The 10,675-nt window shown below is 48.5% G+C and overlaps 1 protein-coding gene across 1 annotated transcript; it reads left to right on the plus strand.

Moving 5' to 3' along the window:
- Positions 1-5,706: 5,706 nt before the first annotated feature.
- On the plus strand, positions 5,707-7,179 carry LOC135384733 (uncharacterized). Its single transcript, XM_064613922.1, has one exon. The coding sequence runs from the start codon at positions 5,707-5,709 to the stop codon at positions 7,177-7,179; it is 1,473 nt and encodes a 490-aa protein (XP_064469992.1).
- The last annotated feature ends 3,496 nt before the right edge of the window (positions 7,180-10,675 follow it).

Genomic DNA, 10,675 nt, shown 5'->3' on the forward strand with positions numbered 1-10,675 from the left:
ATGGGTTTATTGTGTGTGTTATCGTTGTTTTTGTCGCGAGGGGGAAATGTGGTGTCGCGCAGAGACCATAGCGCGCGAGTGTAGGAAGCACCATGAGGATCGCTATGAATAAAGGATTCTGGAATGGGATGTCTGGCTGAGCGGACACAACAATGAACAGATATTTACTTGCTGTAATTTTAATGGTTATTCAGATTCATTCCCAGAATTGCAGTACACACCCTCCTGAAGTTGGCTTGACCGGCGTATACACGCTGCCTTCCAATGAAGCTATGCATTTCACCTGGAATATCCGTTGGCCCTGAGCTTTAGAAAAACGTGTCAACACTGAGGTACTTGTATTTCGCGAAAGCAATGTGTTCCCCAGAAAGTGTCGTTGTTAGAATATATTGTCGAAAAGGAATGAAATTGAATTCACGTTTTGAGAGTATTCCCAAAATCGGTGAGGATGCTGATTGAGATGTGGTCGTACACCACGTTACTCCGTTAAGCGCTCGGTCCCGCGAAGACTGAGAGGCTTATGCATTCGCCGGCCTACACTCGGCGGTTACTGACGGACAAATCAACACTCTAGCCAACCCACGATTCTCTTGATAATACTTAGTTCGACCCAGGGCGATCAGCACTCGTTAGAGCACGATGGTGTAATCGTCAAAGCAGTGACTCAGGGTACAATGATAACAATCCAACACAACGTTTTACTACAATCTTACAAAATTAAAAAGAAACAACCGGTGAATGCTCCAACACAGAGGTTAATTATAACTAAATAATACAAGGTACAATGCTCATTAAGAAAACATTATCTTCGTGGAAATGGCATTAACACAGTTTCAACACGGTGACAGAGAATTTCAAAGTCTTAGCTGTTTTGCACAGAAGGTCTGAAAGTCCGTTGTCAGAAAGGTGCTGTGATGAGTCGGGTCGCGCGGCGGGGGTCCTTTTCGGTGTGTGGTCTCTGCGGTTTCTTGCAGGACGCACCCAAACAAAGGAACTCGCCGACGTATCCCCTCGAGGACTGCCGCTGCCGCACACGCTTGTTTCCAAACCACGACTGACGTTTCTTGGTCTCGCTCCTGGTCTGGTTCACTGTTCGTTTTGCTTGTTATGTACTTTTCTCAAGTCCCGGGAAGGAGGAATTCCAGACTTCCAGACGCACGCACACTCGGTGGTGTCACTTGACACCTGCGACCACACGGCCAGGGGTTCTCTGCCCTTCCCAATGTTCGGTCCCCAGACATAAACACTAACTGCTTTTCGCAGGAAAAAGGCCATTTCGACGTCTAGACAAAGTACAAGATGTAAAAGACAAATGCAGCTCTCGGCTACCGTACTTTTGGCTACATAGTACATGTTCGAAAAAGTTCCCGAAATGCGCCGGAATCACGGATTTGTGACACTGCCCCCTTTTCAAGAATGTTGACGGGTTAACATTTCAAACCTTACAATAGACGAGGTTCCGACGGTATAATAACACAAACGTTCGATTGAACAGCTTGGAACATCAAAAACCGAACAGATGAAAATATCAGCACAAATTGAACAACAAAATGGAGTAACATTTCGATCGGCTGTGTGTGCAGCGCACGCTTTACTTATTCCACCTATATGCACATGGATACGATTGGCACTGAGGAATGCTAAGAATAAGTAACTTACAATGAATTATAATAAAAACGTTACATGGGTATGTAAGCAGATTACAGTTAACACGCCATGCATGACTCTTGCATGTCAACATCATGAATAGTACACTCATTAAGTTCTACTTAAGTAGTCGGCACCGACGTTATCTGTGCCTTTGATGCCCTCCACTTTGAAATCATACTCTTGCACAGCTAGTGTCCAACGGAGCACTCGCGTATTCATGTACTTTTGCGCTGTCAAGGTATCTAAGCGGCTGATGATCAGTTTGGATAACAAAGTGGGTTCCATACAGAAATATGTGGAAATGTCTGATTGCCCAGACAATAGCGAGACACTCTTTCTCAATGGTTGAGTACGCTCGCTCTCGGTCTAATAACTTTCTACTGGCATACCCTACTGGGTGAAGATAATCGGAACCCTGTTGAAGTGGAACCGCTCCTAAGCCTGTGTCAGAGGCGTCTGTTCGAAGAATGAATGGCTTCGTGAAATCGGGCAACTGCAAAATGGGTGCCTCAGCAAGATGCGCTTTGAGCGTACAGAACGACCGTTCCTGCTCTTCTCCCCATTTTACGTGGGTTTTCTCTCGTTTCTTGGTCAGGCCTGACAGTGGCGCAGAATTCGACGAATAGTTAGGGATGAATTGTCGATAGTAGCCAGTCAGTCCTAAAAGCGACCGAACCTTCTCTTCGGCCTCGGTGCATTCTTGATTTTTTCCAGTGTAGCTGAGATGGGGCTTTGTTTCCCGTGACCAATCTTGTGTCCCAAGAATGACAACTCAGTGAGCCCAATTTCGCACTTTGTTGGTCGTACCGTTAGCCCGGTTTCTCTTATCTTCTTGAAAACTTCGTTCAGGGTCAGAACGTGTTTTTCCCACGTGTCAGTCGCGATGAGTACATCATCGTAGTAATGTTGCACATTGGGGATTCCCTGCAGCATTTCTCGCATGAGTTTTGCAAATACCGCGGGTGCTGTCTTCAAGCCAAACGGCATCTACCTGAACTGATACAGCCCACTTGGTGTCGAAAATGCGGTTTTTGGTTTTGACTCCGCATTGAGGGGAATCTGCCAATATCCCTTGGCCAGGTAGTTTAGTGAAATATACGAGAGAGCCAACCTCTGCAATTAGGCAATCCGACCTGGGAATGGGCTCCGCGTCTGCAACGAGGATGTCGTTGAGTCTCCGGAAATCAATGCACACCCTGTTTGATCCGTAGGATTTCTTTACGATGAAAACTGGAGAATGGTAGGGAGAGTTGGACTTCTCTATAATTCCCAGTTGAACCATTCCCTCCAACTCCCTCTCAACCTCACCTCGGACAGCGAATGGAATAGATATTGTTTCACGTGCACCGGACAGTCTGTTGCCGTCTGTAAGTAGCATTCCACCAAATTAGTGGAGCTGGGCATGTCGGAAAAAATTTCTTGATACGCCGTCGTTAGGTTTCGCACGTCACTTCTCTGCTGTGTGCTTAACTCCTCACCAATGATTACATCTCGGCAATCTTCTCTCGTTTCTCCTAACGTAGTAGGAACATCCACGTAGACGTCCACGTGATCTTCGCACCCATCCCTCGCAGCCACTGACGCCAACAGGGCGTTTACTTGTGTCGCTGGTTCTCTTTGTTCATACTTCTTCAGAATGTTCGCATGAAACAGCTTCTTTTTGTGTCCGAGGTCAGAGGTCGAGGGAGTCAGCTTCTCCCTTCTTTTTAATTATTTTGAAGGGCCCTTTCCATTGCATCATTAATTTATTTCCCTCCGTCGGAAGTAATAGTAGGGCTTCGCCTCCAACCTGGGGCTGTCGGTCTCTGCTTCTCGTGTCATAATACTTCTTGTATCGGTGCGACGCGTTCTCCAGCTCCTCGTGGGCGATTTGACAAGTCTCTTCGAGCTTGTTACGCAGATCCAATACATGCTGATACGTCGTCTTCACCTCTTCATCAATCTGTGCTCCGTCCCACAGCTGTTTCAAAATCGCCAACGGCCCCTTCATCTTTCGGCCATACAAAAGCTCAAATGGGGAAAATCCCAGGCTTGCCTGTGGCACCTCCCTATATGCAAATAAAAGGGGTGACAAATAGCTATCCCTGTCCCGTGGGTGCTCATGGCACATTCGCTTCAGCATCTTCTTCGGTGTTCCATTGAAATTCTCTACTAGTCCGTTGGCCATCGGGTGGTATGGTGTTGTGGTGAGCTGGCGAACTGATAGCAGCCGACTGATCTCCCTCATCAGGTCGGAAGTGAAGTTGGACCCCCTGTCGCTGAGTATTTCATCTGGCAATCCAACCCGGGAAAATATGTTCAGTAGAGCTTCAGCTACTCTTTCTGTTGCGATGCTTGGCAAAGCAGTGGCTTCCGGAAATCTGGTGGCATAGTCGACGAGAGTAAGTATGTAGCGATTGCCCCCTTCCGACGGTGGTTTTATCGGTCCGACGATATCAATGGCCACTCTTTTGAATGGAGTGTCGATGATAGATATTTTCCCTAGTGGCAAAGGTCGCGTCCTGCCCTTGTCACTGGTTCTCTTGCAAATGGCGCACGTTCGGACAAACCTTTTCGCGTCTGACTGCAGTGCTGGCCAGTAAAATTCTGTCATAATTCTCTCGGCCGTGCGTTTTGCCCCTTGATGTCCGGCCATTATTCCATTGTGCGCCAACTCCAAGACCGTAAGCCTGAATTTTTGAGGTACCATTAGCTGAATTGTTGTCTCCCCACTAAACGATTTGTACTTCCGATGAAGCAAATCGTTTTCCTCAAAAAATAGGTAGCTACCTTGACGCCGGTTCTTGCTTTGGAATTGTTTTCTGATGGAAGCAAAAAACTTTTGCAAAGTCGGGTCGTCCTTTTGCTCTTTACTGAAATCTTCGGTCACTATGCCCTCGCTTAGGAGTGGACTTCTCAACTGCTGGAAATCTTCCCGCTGCTTTCGAGACTGTTGTTGCGTAGTTACCGCAAGTATCTTAGGAGGGATTTCTTGCTGGCCACCTCCCACGCTCGGTGTATTCCCTTCTAGTTTGGGAACGTCTTGTTCCTTTGAACCAGTGTCTTCTTCATTGTTAGGTTCGGTTTCCTGTTGTGGGTCTTGTTCCTCAAGGCGTCGCATTCCGTGCACATTCCCAAGTATAACGTCAAATAAAGGATCGTCCATGCATCCTGCCTCAAGCTCCCCCGTGTAGTACGGTGACTGAATGTGAACGGTGGCAACAGGTAGCATTCTGGCCTTGCGATCAAGTAGGAACACAGTCATCGTTTTTCCCGTCAGCTGCTCGGGCGTAATCAGTGCTTTGTTAACAATGACAGTGTTACACCCTGTATCTCGGAGAAGTTTGACTCGTTTGCCATCTATAATGCTTTCCACGACCGGCAAGTTGTTCTCCTCCGGTGGACGTCTGTCCTTGGACGCAACGTTTACCACGGGCACCTTCTCCTCGCTCTTGAGTTCAACATATTGTTACGTGGGGGCAGCTGCGTGGGAGTTGTTTCAGCCTCCTTTGTTCGTCCCCGCTACCATGCCAGGACCTCGGTGTCAAGTTGCGAAGGCGAGTTCCTGAAACTGAGCCCCCCTCTGGTGTTGAAACAACCAATGGGACTCAAGCGTGTCCAAGACGGAGGTCGTCAGAATGCTGGGCTCGGGTCCGATGTCAACAAAAGAGGAGGACATCGGAGAAAACGGGGTCTTCCTTCCCTCTGACTGGACTCTGGCCGTTCACCCATCATGTATTCTCGCAATTAAACAGTTATCTGTTTTGCTTTAACCCTGTTTCGGCTCGCTAGTTATCCCTTCGGGTCCAAACCACGCTATCACGGAGGACCCTTGCAACAACTGGTTGGCAGCGGTGTGGGATGAATCTCAGCTCTACGACTGGAGGACAACGCTGGATGGATCGCATGGCTTGGAGCGGCAATCGGAGCGAGTGTTCGGTTACTTTCTAAGACACACCAAGTTAGGAGTTTGTCGTGCTTAGAAATTTTGTAGTTCGACTACGGTAGTTAGTTTGTTTGATTTTTGCGTTTCACAGTAGTCAGGACAGTCATAACCGACACTCAGAGCTGGCCGATATGGATCTCAAGAAGCTGGTAAAAGCTGATCTGTTATTGTTATGCGAAGAATTGGGGGTCGATACAGATGGCGCACAGCGGAAGCCATGCATCATAGCGCCTATAAAGGAGTCTGGTGCCGACGATGACGAGATTGCAGAATGTTGGGAGCTTGTTAAGGAACAAAAAAGTGAAAAGTCCCGTAAAATAGAGGCCGAAGCCCAAGAGCGTCAGAGGGAGAGAGAGCTCGAGTGTAGAAGACTTGAACTAGAGAAAGAAATTGAACTCAAGAAACTCGAGCTCGAGATGAAACGGCTGGAGGGAAGACCGGCGTCGGAGACAGGTTGCTACGATCGAGATAGGATTAAAATGTCGAAGTTGCTGCAACCTTACAAGATGGGGGAAGACATTGGGTTGTTCCTAGTAAACTTTGAAAGGACCTGTGAGAAAGTTCGCATCGCAAAGGATTTGTGGCCGTCCCGTTTGTTGACTGTGCTCCCTTGCGAGGCCGCCGACGTCATAGCTCGTCTTAGTGCAGAGGATGCCGATGATTATGACAAGGTTAAGGACAGTTTGCTCAGAAAGTATCGGCTTTCCATAGAGGCGTTTAGGCAGCGTTTTCGAGCCTCAGTGTTAGAGAAAGGACAGAGCTATTCAGAGTTTGCGTACGGTCTGAAAGCTAATATGTCAGAGTGGCTAAAGAGAGCCAAAGCTTTCGGAAATCACGACAAGGTGGTGGAATGTTTTTATTTGGAACAGTTTTATCAGGGTATTCCGGAAGATGTGCGTTATTGGGTTCAGGATCGTGAAGAATCTAAGACGCTTGAGAAGGCGGCTGAACTAGCACAGGAATATGCCATGCGCAGGGAAGCACGAGGTTATGGAAAGCTCTATCATGGGAGCCGTGAGTCGTTAAAAAAGGGTCCCGAAGAAAACTCCCGGTTCAGAAAAATGAGAATGAACAACCCAAAAGAGATGGGTCCGAGCGAACAAAGAGAGGAGACAATTCCAAAAACCGCAGATGAGGGCCCCATAAATGGGGAAACTGAGCGGAGAGGGACGCACCGTGAGCTCGAGCGTCGACGACCGCTAGTGTGTCACCGCTGCAAAAGGCCAGGTCATATCGCAGCAAGGTGTAGGAACCGGGCAGTAGCGTTTTCGTATGTTACAGATGATGACGAAAACTTACGGTTGCTTAGGCCATACTTGTTTGAGTTGGAGGTAAATGACAAGCCATGTCGAGCCCTTCGGGACAGCGCCGCCACAATGGATATAGTCCACCCATCGTATATTAACCGCGAACACCTCACTGGTGATGTAGCCTGGATTAAGCAGGTGGTGGAGGAGGAAAGTGTGTGCCTCCCGGTCGCTGCGGTGACGATCAACGGTCCTTTCGGAGAAATCCGCACGGAGGCAGCGGTATCGGATAATTTATCGACTACCCGTATTTGTTTTCAAATCGCTCTGCGGAACTCCTGCGTGAGAGAGGCTTAAAACTGGAAAACAGTGTGGTGCAGGCGCTCACTCGAGCGAAAGCCCGAGAATTGGCCACTTAATTTCGGTATAATGAGAGCAAGATAGACCAGCGGAGGCAGCCCGGTAGCGACAAGGCGATACCTTTAGTTTGTAAAGAAAGGAACGCTTTCGAGGTCGACAGTGACGGGGGAAGTCCGACCCAAAATGGGGAGAAGGCGGTAGACGAGACAGGGGCCAGCGCAGCTACGTGCGTAACACGTGAGACCGGAGCCGGGTCGGAGGTTAAGAAGAGGATGATGATGACAGGGAGCTTGAGGACCTTGAGGGAATTTTCGTGTCGCCCGTGGGCCGTAACCTCACTGCCCTTGTTCGGTTGGAGAAGGACACATTAGAAGATGATCAGCGAAATGATCCCAGTCTCAAAGACATTACGATCACGTTGGAAGACGGAGTTGCGAAAACCAATGTGTCATTTTATGTGAAGGACGGGTTACAATACCGAAATTTCCAAGACAGTAAGGGTAGATCGTACGATCAATTGATAGTGCCGGAGAAGTATCGAGAGGATTTGCTGCATCTGTGTCATACTAATGCCTGGTCAGGTCATCTGGGGGTTACTAAGACTAAGGAGAGGCTACTGCAAGAGTATTGGTGGCCAGGTTACTCTAGAGCTGTAGAGGAGTACGTCAAATCATGTGACACCTGCCAACGGGTCGGAAAGCCAAATGAGCGGTCCAAGGCACCTCTCAAGCGTGTCCCATTGATTGCCGAGCCATTTCGACGGCTAGTCATTGATATTGTCGGACCACTGCCGGTTACGCAGTCAGGTTATAAGTACATCTTGACTATGCTGTGTCCCGCCACAAAATTTCCAGACGCAGTGCCACTAAGGCAGGTTAACTCGCCCGAGATCGTTGACGCGCTATTAGCGGTATTCGCGAGAATAGGGTTTCCGTCGGAAATTCAATCCGACCAGGGCACAGTGTTTACCAGCGCGCTGACTACAGAGTTCTTTGAGAGATGCGGCATCCGCGTCATACACAGCTCCGTTTGTCACCCTCAATCGAATAGTGTAGAAAGGTGGCACTCTGTTTTAAAGCGAGTTCTTCGAGCGTTGTCTCATGAACGAGTTGCCGACTGGGAGGCCTGCTTACCGGCTGCTCTTTTCGCATTGCGGACCGCGTCGCATGAAAGCACAGGCTTCAGTCCGGCCGAGTTGGTGTATGGTAGAGCATTGCGTTCGCCTCTGAGGATGCTTCGCGAGAAGTGAGAAGGACACGGAGAAGAAACCACTGTCGTAGAGTACGTGATTAACTTGCTCGAACGCATGCACGCGAACCGGGAGACGGTTATGCGCTACATGTAGGCTGCCCAGAACCGCGGAAAGGCGTACTATGATAGGAACGCACGTTTGCGCAGTTATAAGGAAGGTGACAAAGTGATGGTTCTGAGGCCAGCCAGGCAGAACAAGCTCCAGGTTCACTGGGAAGGTCCTGTAGAGGTGGTGAACAAACTGTCGGAAACCAATTATATCATAAAGATGACAGGGCGAAGAAAGGAACTGCGTATTTATCACACAAATTTGATAAAGCCCTATGTAGAAGGGCAACATGTGGTGAGTTTGGCACTGAATGTGAGGGAAGAGATGCCACTAGATATTCCAGAAATTGCCAAAGAGTGCAAGTCGTACACGGTAGAGGAGGTGACAAAGAAAGCGGTTAAGAACGGGGAGCTTAACGAAGGCCAGATGAAAGATTTAGAAATTTTGGTTAGTGAATTTATTGAGTTATTCACCGACCGTCCCGGAAGCACAGACGCGATCACGCACGACATTGAATTGACCTCAGAGCAGGTGATCCGATCGCAACCGTACCGGACATCTCCAAGACAGAAGGAGATAATCGAAGAAGAAGTAAACAAGATGCTCGCATTTGGGATAATTGAGCCCGCCGATAGCGACTTCGCTTCGCCCATTTTGCTCGTAGAAGTTCCCGGTAAAAACCCGCGGCCGTGCATCGACTACCGGCGATTAAATGCCGTCACAAAGGACTTAACGTACCCCATTCATAACATAGAGGAAAGAGTTGAGGAAGTTAATGGCGCCAAATATATTTCAGCCATTGATCTAGTGCGTGGGTACTGGCAAGTGCCTCTTACCGATAAAGCCAGCCGCTACGCTGCGTTCATAACGCACATGGGAACATTCCGCCCTCGCAAGTTGGCATTTGGGCTGAAAAATGCTCCATTTTGTTTCTCACAGCTTATGGACAGGGTTTTAAGAGGGCTGGAGAGCTACGCATTGCCGTACCTAGACGATGTTGCCATTTTTTCTAACACCTGGGAGGAACATCTCGCTCATTTACGAAGTGTCTTCCAGCGCCTCAAAGAAGCACGCCTAACAGTTAAAACGGAAAAATGTCACTTGGGAGGTGCAGAGGTCGAATACCTCGGACATATAGTTGGCCAAAGAAAACGGGGGCCACTCGACCTGAAAATAGCTGCCGTAAAAGAGTTCCCCAAACCTGTGATAAAAACGGACATCAGATCGTTCCTTGGTCTGACGGGGTATTATCAACATTACATCGCTAATTATTCAGAGATTGCGAGCCCCCTGACTGACGCGCTACGCAAGGGAGAACCCACAGAAGTGAAGTGGGACGAGAGGAAGGAACATTCCTTTCAAGCTCTAAAGGAAGCATTGACGAGCCGCCCGGTTTTGCGAGCTCCAGATTATTCCAAACCATGTACGGTTCAGTGTGATGCCAGTAATCGGGGACTGGGGACGGTTTTGTGCCAAAGGGACGCCCAAAACAACGAGTACCCCATCTTGTATATAAGCAGGAAACTTAGTGTCAGGGAGCAATCATACAGCGCATCCGAGAAAGAATGCCTGTGTTTGGTTTGGGCGGCTCAAAAATTGAATAGCTACTTGTACGGCACCAGATTCACATTTGAGACGGATCACTGCCCACTACGGTGGCTAGAACGGATGCGCACAAATAATGGACGTCTCCTACGCTGGAGTCGTACCCTCCAGCAGTATAATTTCGAAGCACTGTACAAAAGGGGAAAAGACAACGGTAATGCAGACTGCCTGAGTCGGTGCTAAGAAACCCGAAGTAGCCTTATGGTGCGTTTGGCCAACCAAATTTTGGGCTCAAACTGTTAATTTTTTTAATCTTCGTGTTGTATATAACCTTCTTACGTTCTTTGTTCGGTCAAGAGTGTCAGTTGAGAATAACCATTGCGGTATTAGTTTTGTCGGATGATGTTGCAACATTATTGGTCACTTGGTGTGTTTTAGAGAGGACTGGCGCTTGCTTTCGGTCCGTTTTGAGTTGTGTGTTTCACTGGTGTTTGTCATTCTCCAACGGTGGACTTCGAAAAGAGTCTCTTCACTGCGAAATAACAAAGTGGAAGCCTGCAAGAGCCCACTAGCGCCATCGACAACTACAAGAGGTCGGCCGATATCACCATCACAGATGGGCCGGTTGACCAGACGAACTGACGATCT

Source organism: Ornithodoros turicata, chromosome 2 (assembly GCF_037126465.1).
Source record: "Ornithodoros turicata isolate Travis chromosome 2, ASM3712646v1, whole genome shotgun sequence".
NCBI classification, from domain to species: Eukaryota; Metazoa; Arthropoda; class Arachnida; order Ixodida; family Argasidae; genus Ornithodoros; species Ornithodoros turicata.

Excerpts from the sequence above, each read along its gene's own strand:
- LOC135384733 (XM_064613922.1), top strand. The coding sequence starts at position 5,707 with ATGGATCTCAAGAAGCTGGTAAAAGCTGATCTGTTATTGTTATGCGAA.